This window comes from Dermacentor silvarum, chromosome 2, assembly GCF_013339745.2.
Source record: "Dermacentor silvarum isolate Dsil-2018 chromosome 2, BIME_Dsil_1.4, whole genome shotgun sequence".
NCBI lineage: Eukaryota > Metazoa > Arthropoda > Arachnida > Ixodida > Ixodidae > Dermacentor > Dermacentor silvarum.
In genome coordinates this window covers 163362671-163383264 of record NC_051155.1, presented here as the reverse complement: position 1 = coordinate 163383264, position 20594 = coordinate 163362671, and the positions used below count along the sequence as shown (strand labels likewise).

The window sequence follows — 20594 nt, the reverse complement described above, 5'->3', positions numbered from 1 at the left end:
GCACACAGTTACACTCCTGGAAAGTTTACTCTGCTGCTCAAAACAAGGTCAAACAAGATCAAAGGTGCCTTCGTGACTATATCTCTTCTGTGGTTCCTGTATGTGTCTTTGATATGGTTATATTTTTCATAAAAGGGTTATACAGGAGTGCTACACCTTAGACGAATGAGACCAACGGCATACTGTTTGTGCTTATCAGTTACTGAGATGACGGCGTTTATTGAGGTGCAATTAGCTAATTAGCTAGGTTTAGTTCAAATTTTTAAGTATTCGTTTTAGAACACAAGCTGTGTTTTAAAAGTTTTACAGCATTTTCAAAAACACTCAATAAAGTTGTTTCCATGACGCTATCTTTCACTTCTTTTTTTCCTGTGGTGCTGAGAAAGCCCGCAAAATATTTATCCTTTGACAGTATATAATCTTACACATTTGTCCTTTATGGTGTACTAAAACTACATGCATGATGTTGCAATGAATCTGCATATTCGTAGGGCACTTCCATGACCCTAATGACTGCTGCCAGGAAGGAAAATGTTTAGTCAATAATTTATTTATTTTGGGGGACAGTTTTAAGATTTGTCAAATTCATTTACTGCTCTCGTGCTGAATTTCAGAGAAACGAGGGCAAATATGGGCGATAAGATGAACTACAGCTGGTCTTGCACTGTCTGTTACCACCAGCCGAGTCACTACCTTGTGTGCCGTCTTCGCAGGTCAAATCCTGAACGTCAACAGTACCCTGGTGATTGCAGCATGCCTAAAGCGGGCACAAGCTGTACGATGAACGCGACTGTTCCATTTTTCAAAAAACACCGTGGCCGCAGCTGCAACACAACTGGAAAAGTGCTGCACGTACCTGCTACGAGAAACACTTAGTGGTGTGGCCTTAACAAGCACACGCACATCTCATCAAGCTCTCCACTGCGTGCACCCTTCAAGCAAATGGCACCCCGTGACAGTCCATGTGCAGATGGATATCCGTTTGCAATATCATCTTTTCTTGCCACTGTGACTAGCATTGCAAGACTTGAGACATGTCTGCATTACAGCTTCAAGGCGGCATGCGATGCCAGTTACAGCGTGTTATATATAACAGAAGGAGGTCCAAAAATAATGGATTTTGAATAAAGTTAGGGAAGGCTATGCATGTCCCGGTGACATTGTGGGAAATGGTTGCTCTATGTGAAACACGCTCCAAGACTACCAAACATGATCATAAGAATGCTGATAGCAAAACTAGCGTTCTTTTCTATATCGCACACTGTGAGGTGTGTCAGATTTAAATTAGTATAGGACACATGGGTTTTATCTACGTGATTCAGTTTTGTGCAATTTTGGTCGCACAGCTACACAATCCATTAGAGAAATGCTGACATATTTTACTTGCTTCGTTTTTTTTTCTTTTTTGCTTTAAATGAAGATTCTCAACTTGAAACCCTAAAAACTGCTGGCAAACCTTAGAGTGCCATAAATACTTATTTACTATAGTAGCTTTCCTGCGAACTAGTTTTGGTTTTGTGCCCCAAGAGGTGTATTTGTCTCACAACTAGAGACCGAGACTTGCATATTTGCATATTTTTTGTCGACATTCTTATCTGGCCTATCTAAAATACAAACACAAATTATGGATCTTAGATACATTGTAGTGGCACCTTTATTGTGTTTATAAATACCTATTTCCATGTTCGTGCCTATATTGGATTTTCGTAGCCTAAAGATGCCTGTTTCCATGTTTTGTCCTAGCCTCAGTTTGTTTAAAATATTATAACCGGCTGAGGAACTTGGCTGAACGCAGTCGAATATTACGAACACTTTGCCAGTGTAAAGGCACTGTAAAAGCATTAATAGCTTTGCAAAAGACGAGAGAATCGTTATGAGAAAGGCTCAAACTAATCTATGCGACAATACACTTAAAGGTGAGTTAGCGTACTTGTGTGCTCACTTCAAATTTTTAGGCGACATGATTGAGGAACTTGAATGCTTGAGCATAACACTGGCCCAGAATGTGGGGCCCATTTTGGACAATCAGGACCATTTTTGAACCTGTTGCTGATAGTTACTGTATAGACTCGTGTAAGGGCCACACTTTTTGTCCCGAAATTTGACAAGGTATAGCCCTTACACGGGACCGAACCTGTAAGTGCCGCTACTAGATGGCTCTAGATACTATATGCCAGTACTAGATGGCTCTCATCTAGTAGTGGCATGCAGAAGTACACGGCATGCAAAAATTTGCTGATGCGCACGCACAGCATCGCAGCACCGAACGCGCATGCTTGCTTCTCCATTGGAATTTTTTTTTTTTCCCCAAATTTTTGGCTGCAAAGTTGGGAGTGCAGCCCTTACAGGGTAGTTCGAAACTTCAATCTGTCACAGACAACACTTCCAGGCTTTCGGTACTGAAAGGAGTCGTGCTTCTGACCAGTGAACATTCTGAAATTCTGAAGTGCATTGGATCATTGAACTTTCCGAAGTACAAGTATATGCCACCAACTCCGATGGATGTTGAGCTTTCCTTTTCTGCATACCAATTAATACTAAGCAAGAAAAGGCCTTGTTCGTCACTTTCTTTACAACTTTCCTCATGGCATGTTGTCAAATAAGTTTAAGATAAATCTTGTAACCTATGCAGCTTGCCTCATTTCAACAGTAAATTAAAATAAATTTTACAATACAGGGGTGCCCCTTTCACCCAAGTGGAAATGATGACGCTTATTAAGGCCCAAGATCAGACCTCCCAAATCCTGGCAGTCCAGAGGGCCCGCGAGAGGGCCGTCAGGTTTGACCTGATGGTCCCCGAGTGGGCCTAGCCAGGTGGCGTCGAGTTTACTCATGTCTATCGTGGACCAAATAAAGTTCACTCACTCACAATACAGGGGTTTAGTGGGCTGTGTTACTTAGAAAATCATAATTTATCCTTTAATGCACACCAGTTCTTAATAATTAAGCCTATACATGCCTAAAGGACAGTTTATGGCACCTGTGTATGCCTTAAATGACAGCTCTAGTGCCTGTTATAGGTGCCTAAAGCAGCATTTTTAGTGCCTAAGCATCCGGTCTCCTACTCGTGACACATGCACCTTGCTCCAGCTCACTCAGCCATTTGCTATGTCGCTGCATTGGGCCATGCAAAGACCAGCAGCACTGCAAATGGCCAAGCAAGCCGGAGCAAGTGCCAAAATGTCACAATATTCTACTCCCATGTGAACACCTCCTGCTCATGACAAATACTCCTCCTGGGAAATGAAATTGAAACTTATTCTCGGGAAAGATATTTATAGTAAATTATTTAGGACTATCCGAGGCCTGCCAGTATTTTTTCTAGAGTTTCAATGTCGTGGACCTTCATTTACAGGAAAAAAATGAAATGTTGGAAATCTCATGCCAATATTCCTTTAGTGAGAAGCTATGTGACTCTTTGCCTTTGAGAGCAAACAAGGTGTAGTTTATTTATTTCAACAATACTGTTAGCCTGGAAAGGCTGTGAGCAGGCGTGGGGTACAAGATGCGCGCCAATACGTAATACAGACAATACATATTTTGCATACCGTCGCTTGCGCAAAAAAGAATACCAGGACTGGCTTCGTGTACAAATACAAGGTTTATGTCACATCGGAAAACACACAGGGTAAAACATATGCATATAAGGCAACAAAAGAAATCTTTACATCTAGACAGAAAGAAAATAAAAGAACTAATGTCTTCTGACTATTAAATTATGTACTGTAACATAAGTGCTGTAACGAAAGCAACCGAAGACTAGCGTTCCACATCATCGGCTGGAAGCATGTTCCATTCTCGCACCGTTCGTGAAAAGAATGAATTTTTAGAGATATCGGTTCGACAATGAAAGTCTGTTTTTTTTTCTTTTGCATTGGTGAGAGCACTGTGGTTCGTTTGCTGACAGACTGGATAAAATCGTTCTTTTTTATTCCTATTGTGATAGAGTAGATACAGATACTGTAACCGATCAGCATGGTGCCGAGGATTGTAATGAATCCAGTTCAGCCTTTTTCACCAAGGCACTAGCAGGTGCGCGCCAGCTGTAGGTACTGTAAACAAACCTGACCGATTTTCTTTGAATACTTTCTAACTGGACAATATTTTCTTCCGTGTACGGGTCTCACACTATTGACGCATATTCTATGATTGGTCGGATAAACGTTTTATATGTCATCAGTTTAATACCTTGTGGTGCCTGTCGCAATGTTCATCTTAAGTACTCCAGTTTGCTTACTGCTTTTTTCTTGATGTAAGAAATATGCTCGTTCCACTGAAGATCCGAGGTAAATAGGACACCTAAATACTTATAATTTTTTACTTCACATAATAAGGTTCCATTTAAACAGTAATTGTAATGGTAAGTGCTTTCTAGTGATTCTCGTGAGAACTGTTTTTCCTGGGTTATCTCTGATGAATAGCATTTAGACAGGCACTTCACAACGCATTGTCATTTACAATGTGTTCAGAGCCCATGACTGTGTGGAGGCTGCTCATTCACCGACATTCCCTCTGACAAATGTCTCAGGTTTATTACTCATCAAATAGGGAAGAATCTGGCTACACACAAAAAAAAAATCTGCCTTCACACTGTTGCCCATAGTGCTCCATTGCTTCCAAACCTCCAATCTCGCCCACCTATCGCATCGCGCCATTCCTGTTGACAAACTCGTGGGCATATATCTACAAGAGCTATATTTCAGTTTGTTAAATTACATTTGATTATAAGTAAAGACGAGAAGGTGGAGGACAATGGTTCTGCAGGTTTTATATAGTAAGTACCACAACACTTCGCACCGTTGTCCTTGCATCTGGATATGTGCACTTGGCAGTGAAATTAGAAGGATCAGTTTACCGATTAATAATTTTTACTAATTAAGTACAAAGTTGAGGGCAAACATTTCTAGTGACCTGTCGAGGCCAATATAATACAGTTAAACCTCGATACAACGAAGTCGATAAAACCGGCATTTGCTTCGTTATATCGAAAGTTCGTTGCATTGAAATTTGATCTTTTATGCAAATAAGTACCGTCGCCGATAGATTTTTCTGGGCTGCAAAGTTTTTTAATTATCGGGCAAACAGAGAAAGCAAAATTGAATGAGAAAAAAATGTGTTTTGCTGAATTCGACAAAAGATGCGGTTTCATGCCGTGTCGACAATCTCTTAATATGAGCGTTATGAATTAAGCAAAGCCAGCCACGCCCGAGAGGACGGTGCACTTGATGCCACGCCATCTTGGCACACCTACTCTTTGCACACGCGGCAGATTACCTTTAAAACAGGGCGCCCGGGCTGCGCATGCGCTCAGCTGCACTGACAGCCAGGCACATTCACGGCCGCGCTAGAAAAGGAGACGCTCGTCAACCTGCCCACCACTCCCTTCTCCCCCGCCCTCGCGTGCGCTTGATCGCGTAACCGCGAGCTCGCTTCCCTTCCCCATTTCCACTTGCTCGCACGGGAAGACAGTGCTCATCAAGCCACCATCCTCGGCTCACCCTTGCACCTAAAGCATACAGAACGTGGGGCGCGATAGAATCTAGCCGCACTTGGACTTTACGCACAATTGATACGGCGAATATCGTGGCGCCTCGGAGGGGCCGGTACCAAGACAGCCCACCAGCTTGTCCTGGCTACGCTGGTGTCCCGTGCAACATACGGAGCGCTTGCATACAAACTGACGAAACAACGCGTCCTACAGCTGGAGGTATTGTACAACGAAGCACTTCGTGTTGTCACCGGGCTGCCGCACCACGCACGACTGGATGATCTCCGACGCTATGCGCAACTGCCATCACTTGAACACATTATCGAACATAGGCGCAATGTAGACCAGCTCCGACACATCTCAACTCACCAGGGCCGCGCTCTTCTACGCGCTCTTGGCGAAGCCCCGGACTCTGAGTTGGAGCCCGCATCGCTGACGCCACCGTGGGAGACACATACGCAACTGGTTAACTCATGACCTTTGCCAGGACGCATGGACTCGCGCTGCCACCCAGAGCACAAAAAGTGCTATGCAAATCGGCACACGGAGAGCCTAGCCAGCTGCTATGCCGCTCCCTTTTACGTGGACGCTGCCTTCCGCACGACGCCTGACACCAACTGCGAATACACCGCCTCGACACTGGAATCGCGCGCCCGAGAATACGTATTTGGTAATCAAGAACCACCAGACATACGGTCGAACTGCTGGCTGTCTGTGACGCATTGCACGAAGCCCTCGAAGAACCTCCAGCTACGTCACAAATTACAATATATACTGACAGTCGGGCGGTGGTGTGCATATTAGCCCCCCCACACTGACCCCATCGCAAAGAAGATAGCAGAGGCAAGCAGGAGGCTGCGCACGGTACACGCAGTCGACACTCTGGTATGGGTTCCCGGCCACTGCCGAGTACCACGGAACGAAGTGGCTCACGCCGCTGCGAGCGCGATACTAACCTTAAACCGCCACAGCGACGTAGCAACCTTTGGGCCTTTGCAAAATGATGGAAATGAAGATACGTCCTTCCTAGAATGGACAGAGGCGACGACAGCTCCGTGAACGCCTACAACATATGCCGAAGGAAGATCGACTGCCTGCAGGCTTGTGGCGCGCGTGTTAAGTACTCGTGCACAAGGCACGCACCGGTACTGCACTGACGCTGGATGAACTTGCACGCTTGCGTGCACACAAGGAAAGAAGGCGCCTTCCGGGCAACACTACGGAAGAGCTACCACCTATACAGACAAGTTGCCCAGCGTGTAAAACGGCAGCTGCGCCAACCATCAGGCACTTGCTGTGGAAGTGCCCAAAGTATGCAGCCCTCCAACGAAAGCACCGGGGGCAAGTGGCCAGCTTTGAGGAGTGGATCCATCCCTCGGCAGAGGCCGACAGTGTCCTGCGAGCGCTGTTCGCTTTCACTGCGGAATCTGGAATTCTCCGCATGGTTACACCATGCGGGGAAACATTCCTCGGTGGCTGGCCCTGTCCTCATCTCCCAATTCCCCAACTCCATTGCCCTTAATAGGCCGATGAGCCATCCCTCTCTAAATAAAGCTTTACCATACCATATGCAACATGACGCCGCTCCGCTTCAGCGGTGGTTCTCAGTCGGGCTATATACGAGTGTTGCATACGCAAGCAGCCCCATATAATTCAACCATTTGACCATCTGCATCTGCGGAAGTTTACCTTTATTGTATCGGTATTTCTTAATTGCGGCGGCAGTGAAATTTCATTACATTGAAATTGTGTACTAAACACACTTCGTTATATTGAGGTTCTATGGACAATAAGTTATAAAAATTAAATATTTCGTTATATAGAGGTTTAGCTGTACTTCAAGGCCACATTATTTTGCACAGCTCTTTTAAGAGTTGACTGCGCATCAAAGCAATTTTCAACGAAATTGGCTTTCCACTTTTCATATTGGAAGCAAGTACACCTGTCTGCAAGTTTGAATGTGCAAAAACTATGTTCTCCACTTGAGTAGACAGCCTATGCAATGTGCCATTTAATTCAAAGGTGGCTACTTAGGCCATGAGGTATTCAAGTAACAGCGACTGCTCAGGTTTATGCATGGCCAGGCATAGCAGGAAGTGTGAAGAAGCTTTTGACTTCCACGGGCACATTATGTCTACAATCAAAACATGCCTACATACTTATGGAAGACCATTGTATTCGAATACATCGAGTGTTCCTTTGCTGGTGAACTATCGGGCATAGCTAATAGTTTTCTTTTTCCTCACCACTTGTGCCATGTGTTGCTGCCTCTAGAATGGCCTGCATATATGGTTTCATATACCTATTTCCAGGCTCTCCACTTATGATCAGGAACCACCTCTTGTAACGTTCAGAAACACCGAATGGCATACATGGAACAAATGAAGTCACACGAGTGCACATTCACACTAATTGCAGTGCAGATAAAACCTGCCCTACCACCCTTGTTCAGTGGACTGGCTCGAGAGCAGCTACACACTCGCACACACAGTCTAGCCATGCCAAGACTTTTCCAATTTCGTATGTATGAATAGGGAGAGGAATCGGCGAGTGAAAGTGGCTGCCCTTTCCTGTTGGATGTGCCACTTCATCTGCTGTGTGGTTTGGGCAGCCTCAACAAGCCTACAGTAACTGGTAAAGCCCACCTGCCGTAAATATTAAAAGGACCTTTGGCTCTCTGGAGGCAAAGAAAAATAAAATATCATTTATTTCAGAGGGCCATGAATACAAAACTTTTACAGAAATGAAAATGCCCAAGTTCTCCATGGATGGCAGCACTCTCGGGGGGGCCATTAAGTTGACTCCCAAGCATTTGCATCAGCTTCTCTTCCGCGAAAAATTTTGGAACATTCGGCCTTGCATTACATCTATAAAATATACATACAGCATTCAACTTACCTAATTTGATTTGAAAACTGTAGTATTCTACATTCACACTCTTCTAGTTATCAGTGCTGGAACAGGCTGTGGTATAAAGTCCCAGCTATTGCTATTGCTGGGACTTTATTGCTGCAGCCGCATTCCGATGGGGGCGAAATGCAAAAACGTCCATGTACCGTGCATTGGGTGCACATGAAAAAACCCCAGGTGGTCAAAATTAATCCGGAGTTCCCCATTACAGCGTGCCTGATAATTGTGGTTTTGGCATGCAAAACCTCAGAATTTAAGTTAGTTAAGCTATCCTCTCGAAATAGCATGCATTTTACCAAGGAGAGGGAGAAGTTGGTAATGGTCTACAGGATATTGTGAATCTTAACATTCTCGAGGGGCCATTAGTGCTAGATGTCTACGTTGAGTGCATTTCCTTTCTGGGGCTACTTTACTGTTAAGAACGCCAAGTCATGCCGGTATGTGCATGCCATTCATGACCTGAAAGTATGGGGAAGGCAGCGTCAAAATACGAACACGCACTAGATGTACTGACCAAGACCAATACTGGTTAGCTTCAGTGACCTTATGGTGTACTGCATGCATCTGCAGACCTGCCAGCCTTAACAGTTGGAAAATAATACAATCGAAGCAAAAATATACGAAACATTGTTTTATTATTGAAAATTTCTGTACATTAAACATTTTTTTCAAGTTTGGTTTGTGGAGATTCTGTAAACAGGCATGCTCGCCTGGTCTCAGCAAGATTGATCTGTGCCACAGAGAAACAGAAATGTTAATGAAGTTTATTCACGACACATCCACATGAAAGCTGTCAAAAATTGGACTGCCTTTCTACACGGGTTCAGTGAGCAGGTGGTGTTGATGTAGGCTTCAGGTCCGATAGCCCACTGGGTTCGAAAAGCACGGCTGAGAAATTGGTGGAGGATTGTGTTTTGCACACACTTAAAATCCATTTAGCCCTTAACTAGATGCAAATAAAAAAAATGTAAAATTACTGGTGTCAATAGAACAATCATAAATTAGCCCTAAAAATCAGGCATTTTAGGATAAAATTGTAAGTTAGGTCAGTATGCTAACTGGAAAGCATGTCACGATGAGTAGTAACTACTTTAATGGTGTGAAGAAAGCCAGCAGTAATCCATACACAAAGGCACCCAGTGTAGCAGCAGACATACAAGACCAGTTTATTTTTGCTTCCACACATTTTATTTTCATCCACCCGGAAGCAGGGTGGGCCTCCTTGACAACAGGCCTGCACTTATCACACAGGAAGAATCCTAATATTAGGCAAATGTACAAAATTATCCTATTCACAGTGTGCTGCCTAAATGAGGCGGACAGTCCAATAAATACGGGGCAAGGCATCAACATCCACCAAGGACCTTTTGTAGTGCTTCTTGCTGTGGCAAGCTTAGGGGAGCTATGCACATGGCAAACATCTCTGCATTGCTCTGAAAGGAAGAGAAAACACGCATTTTAATGATGACGCTGCATGAGCCCTGCTGTTAACCCCAAAACCAGCCTTTTCTCCTCTCACGCAATAGTCCCACAACATCACTATGCTCTGCAACCTTTTTTTTTGGCCAAGCCTGGTACTAGAATACATTGCCTACTATTGCCACACCTATGGATGAAAGAATTAGTTGCATTAAAATAACTGGAACAAGGCAAGAAAGGTGAGTGTACACACGATCCTGCCATGCCCCGCTATACGGTGCAACATTTAACTCCTTGATGAGGAACCAATTAGCCTTTACATACGAAAGGACTGAAAGCTCAGGCAGGCAGTCTAATATCAGTCTGTATGCATCCAATAGTGAGTTCCACTGGTCCATCTGGGACAGGCTCTTTTTTTCTTTGCAGCAAAGAATATACTTTTCACTAGTCAACACAGAGTCAACTTGCATTTTTTCACTGTTCATTTCAGATCAACTTGGTCCACGTTGAGGCACACATTAATCTGAAAGTTTTAGAGCGTGTTAACTAAATTAACATTAAACACCAGGTGCATGTGACAGCTTCCACTGTAATCTAGTGCAGATTATTTTTCTGGCAGATTGGACTGACGAATCCCTGAGTGCAATCTCAGCGCTCACTTGAGGATTCAGGAAGCATCTTCAGAATGACCAGTAGCATTCTCCATAAGACGGTTCCTCAGAAAATGGTTTGTGATTCTCCAGCGCTTCTCAACAAAGTTCAAGGAGGTCTACAAAGACTTGCTTAGGGATGCACCAAATGATGAACAATGTCTAGTATGATAACACAGGAAATGCCTGGCACGTGACATCTAAGATTAATCTAAGTTAAGCCATATTCTATTTTTTACCACTTTATGTAAACCAAGCTATGAAAACACATTGCAAGAATCAGTGTCCTGGAATAAAGCACATGGCACCTTTGCCACAAATGCACTAGTCATTGTTCATCATTCACCAAAAATGACTTAGCAGGCATGACTAATCTTGTGCTTAGATATATATGACAAAGGTTCAGTTTTGGGTTTTTATTTTCTAAGGGTGCAATTATGTGAAGGTGCAATTTTCTTTGGGGTCTCTAGCAGCCACTGCTTGCCACACACACTAGGCAGAAGGTTACGTGTACACCAACCAACGGGCCCAACCCAAAAATTCCTTAATATGTATTTTATCTTCTCCTGCAGACAAAGGTGCAGAGCTTTCCAGGGACAGTGCTTTGCAAGTGATAGTTTGGGTTCAGTCCTATGGCAGTTGTTCCTATTAGCACCAAAAGCTTACCAAATGTAAATAGTTTAGGGCGGGGAAGGGGCACAAAATGCCACCTTTCCACATAGCCAGTAACTAAAAGGCCACATGAGGCAGCATGGAAATTCAACAATTCATGGCTTCTTCAATCTGAAAAATCCCACAGACATACTCTCAGCTCAAGTTTAAGCACACACCTTTAGAGAATGCAGCAAAGCCACCATGCGAGCTCCAACAGGCGAACTAGGCTCCACTGCCTCCTTGGCAAATGCCTCTGCCATCACCATCACCACTCGTGGAAGGTTTGCGTTGTCTTTCCCCAACAAGGCCGGATGATTTCTATGACCAGAAGAAAAATAAAATAAAAATGAGGGAGAAAGAGAGACATTCACTTTCCTATGAATAGTTCGTACATTATTTCCAAGTCACCCAGTCTGACTAGTGTACTGGCTTTCCGTTCCACATAAAAGGTAAAGTTATGGACAAAAATTAGCTGAGGGATGTGGGTGGAGTGACAATATGTTGTGGGGAATGTGTTCGTCCTCGTTGTTGCAGTGCCACAGCGTTGCACATTTTGGGTGTAGATGGCAGATCGAGAGCACAATGGTGAGCCAAGATTGTGCCTCAGAGAAGCTGAGACTGCTCCACCAAAATCTGGAGTAGGCCAGAACGCTGATCCTCGCTTTGAAACTAGTCTCTCTGATCCCGCACACACTGATCTACACAAGAGTTGCTGTCTACAGTGCTGGTCGGCTGCTACAAATGCTGCCATAGGAATTCAGAATCAGCATACACCACGAACAGCTGTGCACAACAAAAGTAGGTGAGGCAGGGGGTACATACACTTCCAATAGTGAACAGAGCAGCCCATAGACGTGTGGGTTTTCCTCATCGTCCTCCCAGACAGGCAGCCACGAAAACCATCGAGGGATAAGTTCATCAGCATTGACTGCCTGGGAACGCCACAGTAACACCTTGCTGACAGCCGAGATCGCATTTTCGGTGGCAAATACACGCTCGGGAGCCCTTGAATCTGGAGCTTCAATCATGGCGACCAGTGTTGGCACAGCCTGAACACATGCTTGGGTGAAGCCTTCGCCTCCAAACTGTGCGAGTACACCAATGCCGTAGCTGGCTGCCTGCCGCACCTCGGGACTGGCGCTTGTCAGCAATGCCAGTAGCCGCTCCAGGAAGCAGCTACGATAGCGCTCACATGCCTGTAATGACAATAGCCAGAAATTAGTTGTAGATTCATGGCACTGGCTAAGCAGTATCCAAAACTACCCAATGCTAAATGCAGAAATAAAAGGTCCCACTTCAAACACGTTGCTCTAATATTAAAACACATAGTTGCTGCTCAATAACCTGCTTGAGGGGCAGTTTCAGGGCATTATGCTCAGCACTACCATGAAGCCACACCCGAAGGAGAAATTTGTGTGCAACCCGACACCTCCACTCAGTACAGTGAAATCTCAATACAACGAATCTCATGGTCTACCAAAAATAATTTGCCACTTTGAAATACTGTTAAACCAAAAACGTGTAAATTCACATTAAAAATAAAATTTAACAAAAGAAATAGCCTACATTTGCAACTATATTACGTTCACAGATGCCTTTATGCCAATGAAGGAAGAAAAGTAAACTTCAAGCTATAGAGAATGGGTGTTTGTGCAAGAAATCGTATCTGCCCAGTGTTTACACAAACCACACAGTCCACACAAACCTCATATCTGTCACTAGCATGCGAGTGCGTGCCCGGCCGTACTTTCTGTGCATTATACTGACAGTCACTGCTGTTGTCACTGCTTAATGAGATTAGCATGTTCCATCTCCACTAGAATGAAATGCAGTGCTGCAATGCGGCAGTAATCACGGTACAGTGATTCAGCATGTGCGAATTGCTACATGAACCGTGTGGTGGTGCGTTGCAGGGGCCATATTTTTTTGTGATCCATTTCATTTTCAACTCTTTCCAGCTTTTGTCATTAGCACGGACGTAGCCATACTAATCGCCATGATAGGCCACTTGGTGCAATGCGCAAGATGAATGTTAAAAATAAAGGCCCATATTCCTATACTTGTGCCCCCCAGGCCGTTGTGCGTGCTACATGCAAGCTCATTGATAATACAAACAGCTGTCAGTAAAGTGTGCAGCTAGCACTTGTAAGCCCTGAATCCACAAAAATCGTTTTGACAATTTGATAAATCACGTTTCCTATGCTCTTTGTTGACCAAGGTCAGGTTTAGGCAGTGACATACCTGCCAAGTTCGGAGAAACTAAATCCGGGAGATCTTCAGACCGAGGGGGGGGGGGGTCAGTCAGTAACCCCCCCCCCCCAATGTCAATATTTTTAAGTACCCCAAGATGAACTTCATTACAATTTTATTTAAAGATATACGAATGACCACATGAACATCAAGGTCTCACTTTTGTAAACATTTCGTTGTTGCTAATTATGCCTTCAAAAAGTCTTTAAAATTTAAATTCTCAGGTCTTACGTCCCACAACCACCATCTGATTTCGAGGCACGCCGTAGTGGGGGACTCCGGATTAATTTGGACCACCTGGGGTTCTTTAACGTGCACCCAATGGACGGCACACGGGCCCTTTTACATTTTGCCGCCAACGAAATCCGGCCACCGTGGCCGAGATTTGATCCCGCGGCAATTTAACTGATGTTAAATTGCCGTTCGCACTCTGCACTGCTCTCTGGAATCAACAAAATACCCAGCGTCACTTCGATTGAGCACTACATTAAAAATACTTGGTACTTTTTTTGCGCTAGCGCTCCTTGCTTTTAAAGCCATGACTGACCATAGGCCTATGCAATGCCAGAGCGGCTGATGCCGAGGAAAACGATGGAGACTCTAGTGTTGCTAGTTGCGGAAGGCAGCATTCGCTGGCTAGCTTAATGAGACCACTAGGGCACCCAACAACCCCGTCAGCGTAAGGAGCGGCTCTGCGGTTAACGAAATAGCGCATGTATAGGGTTTCCCTACTACTTTCTTAATCTTGCGCGATGAACCTCTAACTAGATTAGATTGGGTTGGATTTTTTTTTTTTTTTTTTTGCCAATGTGGCCCGACAAAGCGCTAGACTGTGGGAACAGGACACAACAGCAATTTCCGGGAGATTTTCCTGTCAATCGTAGAACCTGAAGAAGTGGTCCAAATCTGGGAGACTTGGCAGGTATAGCAGTGACCTTACCTTCAAGATTGCAGGCAATTGCGGACAGTGCAATAGGTGCAATTTTGCAACCTTCACAGTGCCATTTGCATGTCTGCGCGCGGTCAAGTGATGCCTCAGAACTGCATGCCATGGTGATAAGGCTGACGTGCATTTAGAATCACATTCATCCCAGAAGATATGATGATTACGATCGCACAAGCACACATGGAGACTTGGGCGTGCAAAATGTTTCATGACCTCGCAAATTAAAAATGCTACAGGTGTCAGTGACCATGCCAACTGTGGCTTCCAAGAGCAGTGCAAGGAACCACTGCTGTGTGCTGCATACTTTTCAGCTCATGACAAATCACTTCTCTGCAGTTTTCTGCCACAATCTGACAGTAGAGAATAGACTACTTATAACAATAAGCCGCAGCCATCGCGAATTTCCACACTAAAAGCGGTACCGCACTATTGCCAAAACAAAATTTTCAAAGGCTGTGAACGTACAAAACATGAAGACCAAGCAGCCATGTGTCCACAATCCATGAATCCAAGTGTCCCTGAATTTCAGCATTTGACGGGACACTATGCCCGCACTTTCGTTAGCGAGGTGGTTCTTACCCTCTCCAAGTACCGTACAGCCACTGCAAAGCATTTAGTTGACTCTGCACCAAACCACGACGTTGGCCGCAGAGTCCTGAAGAGACTGCACTGGTTGCGCCTAGCCGACGGGGGTGTCAAGCGGCATGCCATTGCGGGAAGCTCACCTTTGATATACGAGATGTATGTTCGTATTCGTAGACCTGGTGCGAGATGACACGCACAGGCTGCACTGACGGTAGTACGTGTGAAGCGAGGTTCATGGGAGATGAGCCGGTAACTACCGCGAATGCGTATAGCAAAAGTTTGCATCTGTACGTGCTGGTAGGAACGGCAGAAGCTTATGTGTGGACAACATTCCTAACTAATGAATTTGAAGAACACAGCTTAATCTGACAGCATTGCGGAGTCAAGGTCATACGCAGAATATCTGCACTTTGCGACGATGCAGGCCTCGACCAATTTTTCTGCGGTGATGGAGTTGTAAAAATCAGCAATTTGATTCTATCGTCGAAATTTGATTTTCCGGCATGCCCGATAATTCACATTTTTGCAACCCCTTCCATGTCCGAAAGATCAGTCAGCAACTGTATTTACTTTCAGCACACATATGAAGAGCCTGCACACATAGAATGAGCATGCGTTGAGTGCAGACCACGCGCCGCGCTGCTGACGTGTGGCTGGAACAAAAGGATTCTCTGTTGCCTAGGCAACCCCTGAGCCAGCACGCTGCCGCCGCATCCCCACCTAGCCCCTTTGTTCCTCCTTCGTTCAGTTCACTTCCTCTGCATCTCCTCCTACTTCGCATCACCCTCGTTGTTCTCCCCTCGGCCGGTGCGCCTCACTGAGAAGCGTGCGCACTGCCTCGGCTTGTCTGCGGGATTTTCTGGCAACCACATCATAACCGGTACGCGTATACATCCGAGTTCTACATGAAAATAAACAGGAGTCAGGAAAGACCACATTATATGTAGCACAGCACTATAAGCAGTTCCATTATAAGTGGTCCGAGCTGTACACCCAAGGTTGTTGAAGAGCAGACCTAGGTTTCCCTGTACGCAGCGACTAACTAGATTCCAGGCAGTACAAACCACTAACAGCAACTACCTTACAGTGATTCAGCTAAGGACAGCTAAAGATGTCTACTGGCAAAAAGTGCAAACTTACCGGTCCCCCATACTCAACAATGTCATCAAAGACACACAGGCCCCACTGGTGGTCTGGCCAGGGCCGGTCAGGACCCTAAAGGCAAGACAAGAATATCACAGGGTAAACCTTAAAAACAGTATCCAACCAATCTCTTGCAAGCCCAGTTCTTATTTTAAACAATTTTCTTTAAACCTTCATATAAGGAAACATAAAATAGGTTACGAATGCTTCAAGCCAGGCTAATATGGAAGGGCGGCTAGATGCCACGGTCGATACTAAAGTAACTTCCTACAGAATAAATAGAATATTGCAGAAGCTCACCAGCAGCCTTGTAAAATGAGGCAGCAGCTTGTCGAAGTAAGGGAAGAACTCCTCCTTGTAACAGGACAGCAGTGGCCTCAGGATGTCAGCAATTTTGCTCAGCAGAAAGACATCTTCATCATCCTGCACACACAAATACAAGGTCTATCTTAGTGTGAACACATTTCATGGCAAAAATGCCATTTCACGCCCTATGTACAAGTGTTGCCTGTAGCCAACACACCATAAAAATATTTTCTTCACAAGTTTCGGATTTCAGCATGAAATTTTTGGCTAAATCTCTTCAGCCAACATTAAACGACAGGCAGCAAGCATCATTTGTTTGATTAAAGCAGGAACAGAGGACGAGAAAAAAATTGGGTAAGCTTCCCGCTCTCTTTTGAAAGCACGGTCAGAGAAGAAAGACTGATGCAAGATGCCAGACTACAGAGTTATAACGCAGTAGTTGCAGAAAAAATACAATGTACATCTCTTGTACAAGTTTCCCAAGAAGCCGTAGGTGGCTTGGGGTAAAGCTTGCTTGGTGTTCTGCCTGGTGTTGCCTACCTATTGCTGAAAAAGTTTCAACTTTTTATTGAATATGCTTATTTTCGGCAAGTATTGCATATTTCGATAAAAATGAAAACTATTTCGGGTACCTTTATGTCACAGCACAAATGGTCACAAAATGTTCATGGCAAACACGCACACTTATGCTGTAGCATTCATTGTTTAGTCCATTACAATTGGCCATATCGGATGGTGCATTTAAAGAAATGCAGCAGCGCTTTTATGGGTTTGCGGCAACATTCCCAGGTTCTTCTCTTCTGTAAAAGGCCTGTTGCTGGTTTTTTTTTAAACAGTGAAGCAGTTTAAGCCAGCCATAATTTGTGGTTTGTATCAAGAAACTGCCACACCGTAGCCATGGCAACCAGGCAATGCCACACAGACATGGCTCCGCCGAGCTCCCGCCAGCTGTGCGCTACTACGCATGCGCCATGATGTCATCCCGACGCATCTGCGCTCGCCGCCCCAGAGATAAATAAATAAATAAGCAAAACAAAATGAACGTTCTTGGCAAGGCAGGATTCGAACCCGTGTTCCCACAGTCCGAAGGCGAGCATCATAACCACTGCGCTATACACTCACGCTTGCAGAATGTGCATTTATGGGAACCATATGGCCGCATTGTACTGACGATTGCAACACAACTTCCTTTGGGAGTGAGAAAGAGAAAGAAGGAGAGAGAGAGAAAGAAAGAAAGAAAGCTAGAGAAAGGAAGAAAGAGAGAAAAAATTTAAACTTTCTTGCCGAGGCGGGATTTCAACCCGGGTACTCAAGGTCCGCAGGCGAGCGTCATACCCACTACGCCATACACCCACGCTTGCAGAGCTCCTAGCATAACCAAGCTCAACTCAGGCGCGCCAAGGCCAAACCTAGCTACTACCAAGTTCAGCCTAGCTACACGAGTATAGGCCTAGCTACAACCAAGAAACGCAATCAATCAGCCAGCTTCGCTGTGTCTTGAGCTTTCACGGCCTAGTCCAAGCTTTCGCCGTTTTTTTTTTTTTTTGCGAACCGTGCACATACATATACTGATGACGCATGATATTGACCTTTTCCAGTGTTTCTAATTCTGTTGCTATCTTTTTATTGCATTTTTTTATGATCACTGTGCAAACACTTTTGTAATGCCGGTAATGTGTCAATTCCCTCTTTAATTGCCGCCTTAGTGTTTGTTGTTTCCATTACTTCATTTCACGAAAGTGCAAACTGTGTACTTGGATGATAAGTGGTTCTTGAGGGAAAGGGAAAGGTTGGCGCTATCTTCTGCAGCCCTTGAGGGAGCACGGCTCAGCGCCAAATGTACTTGGACACCCGTTTGTAATACCATTCCCTTCCCTTTCCCAGGTCTTTTTGTTTCTGCTTTGCAGTCTCACTTTTTTTCTTCTTTCTTTCTTTTATTTCGTGGTTTGGCATGCCATTTTTGTTTGTTTCCTTGCCAATGTTTTGTAGCAGAATTCTCTTCAGCTTTAATTGAACTGTAACCACATGCTCCCCTCACTTACCTAATCCCTCTCTGCAGAACTGTGAGGTATTTTGAAATAAAGCATTTTGAAGGGCAAACCTGTGATCTTTGTTTGGTGGGCAGTCACACCAAAGATGTTTTAAGACGGCCATTTAAAATTCTTATTTGGCATAGTAGCACTGAACAAGAGAAGCAGCGCTGAAGATGTGCTTATCTGACCATCACTGTAAACATGAAAAGGAGTGAAATTTCAGAGAACTTGAAAAAAAGGCGGGTGGTCTAATGAATGAAATAGTAGGCTTGATGCCATGTACAGGAGCGACATTTGGCTCGGCCATTCAAGACCGCATTGTCTAGCGAGGGTGCAGGTTTATTCACCATGCTTCAATATCCCAAGGCAGGCCTAGTGATAGGCGGGACTCCAACCTACCTCATCGAGCAGCTCCTCCTCAACAAGCTCGTCATAGTCTTCGTCCCTACGCTTCAGCTGGCGCTCATCGGCCCTTTCAAAGTGCTCCCGCAGGTACTTGTCCAATATCCCAATCAAGCTGTTGATCTGTTCCTCTGACAGGCACTTTGTGCCCAGCACTGTCAGGCACTGTAACAACACACATAAAAAGCAGACGGATAAAGAACGATGCAAACTGAACAGCAGAGCAACAGTGACAGTGTACAGCAGCAACCGCTCACCAAAGATTAGCTCTCTGCAAACAAGTTGAAGAATGGGTGAACAGGCGTACAAATTCATACTGGTGAAGAAACGCAATTATGAAAAAAATACCATCATCACCGAGCTGAGGAAACAATACTTGCCGCAGAAGAGATCTTTGCCACTATGGCCACTTTAACGTTAAGCCGTTAAAGCTTTTCCTTAGCCTTAACTTTTTGAGCCACTTAGGAAAACTGGAATCAAACAGCTCTTGCTGCACACATTTCTATGTGTTTTCCAATGTGTGCATTAAACAAGGTGGTACCCCAGAACAAAAGACCCAAAACACCCAATCTCCACACCTGTGAGAAGCTGGACATGTGGTCAGACAGGACTTCCTTCTCCGGCTCCCCATCGATGGCACTGAGCAGTTCAGGGCAGATGTACTGCCACATCTCGGCCACGTAGGCGTCACCCCGGATACGTGCGCACTCTAGCAGGCAGGGCAAGGACTCAGCTGCTGCCGACCGCACGGCGTCGTGGAAGTAAAACTTGAGCATGGGCACCATCAGCTTGACCACTTCCTCAGCATACGAGGCAAAGCCCTCCTTCAATTCCCGTGCATAGCACACCAGCATCTGGCAGGCTGTTGCCTTCTCCTCTAAGCCCACCGTGCGGATGCCGAAGTTTTGCTGCAATACACACACAACACAGTTCACAGCCCGGCTCCCCTCATCAGCCACTGCAGTTCACTCCTCACCTGGTCTCCAAAGCTGACAAACTGCCAGTCCTCGTCTCCTTCAACAACCTTCATGTCATCACCTGCGCAATTAAAAACGAAAAAAAAAAATATATATATATATAATACCTCACTTCAGGGCCGGATGTCTACTATGTTGGCACTTTCAAATCCCATGATTTTCCAGAGTTTTCCCTGACTTACTTTATTAGAATTCCCTAGCAGGCTACAACACTTGAGGTTCAGGTGCAAGAAAAGAACAGTGGTTTATATCTTGCCAAGTTGCTATACTAGCCCATAATTTTCAACTACTGCTGGTAAGCTGTAAATCAGGTGGGATGCATTATCAGACTTGACTGAATCATGTGTTCCATAATATTCCAACCACCCCACCAAGCTCACACTCGCAAAACAAGAAAAGGCACCATTTCTTTGTGGAGTACAAAACTTTGTTTCATTCTGGCATACCACTAGCTTCGCAGTAACCATTTTAGGTACCATGTCCCTTATTCAATGCAACCGAGGTGAAAAATATCCCGTTTTTCTTTTTTTTTTTTCAGAACCAAGATATTCCCTGAAAATTCCAGGTTTTCCCTAATGATTGAAACCTTGCAGGGGTACAACCATCAAGGGTTTTCACGTACTCAATACGTGCTATCATGATGTCAAGCAAGAGTTTTCGTAGCATAACTGAAAGACAAACAAAACTAATGCTTGTGATATGGCTGTTGATCAAGCTACAGCTTGCCGCAATTCAGCTCTCTCATGGCCAAAATTCAGGTAGTGGCTGGCTGTTTGGTTGACTAGTAATTTCCCACTTGAAGCCCAATTGAATTCAAGCCTTTATCAAACC

The 20594-nt window shown here is 44.8% G+C and overlaps 2 protein-coding genes across 3 annotated transcripts in view; one reads left to right on the top strand and one right to left on the bottom strand.

The window, feature by feature from the left end:
• Positions 1-1170, top strand: part of LOC119442012 (golgin subfamily A member 4) — a 44317-nt gene extending 43147 nt beyond the window's left edge. For both annotated transcript variants that reach the window (XM_049661808.1, XM_049661807.1), the window contains one exon: positions 714-1170. In XM_049661808.1, the coding sequence (XP_049517765.1) occupies positions 714-725 (12 nt within the window). In that variant the 3' untranslated portion in view covers positions 726-1170. The remainder of the gene's footprint in view (positions 1-713) is intronic.
• An 8368-nt stretch (positions 1171-9538) lies between these two features.
• The window catches only part of LOC119442014 (importin-5-like), a 38400-nt gene continuing 27344 nt past the window's right edge, over positions 9539-20594 (bottom strand). The window contains exons 13-20 of the mRNA XM_037706716.2: positions 19763-19824; positions 19365-19694; positions 18784-18951; positions 16346-16468; positions 16043-16117; positions 11944-12317; positions 11298-11439; positions 9539-9831 (exon numbers count right to left, since the gene is read on the bottom strand). Coding sequence (XP_037562644.1) covers positions 9745-9831; positions 11298-11439; positions 11944-12317; positions 16043-16117; positions 16346-16468; positions 18784-18951; positions 19365-19694; positions 19763-19824 — 1361 coding nt within the window. The 3' untranslated portion in view covers positions 9539-9744. The remainder of the gene's footprint in view (positions 9832-11297; positions 11440-11943; positions 12318-16042; positions 16118-16345; positions 16469-18783; positions 18952-19364; positions 19695-19762; positions 19825-20594) is intronic.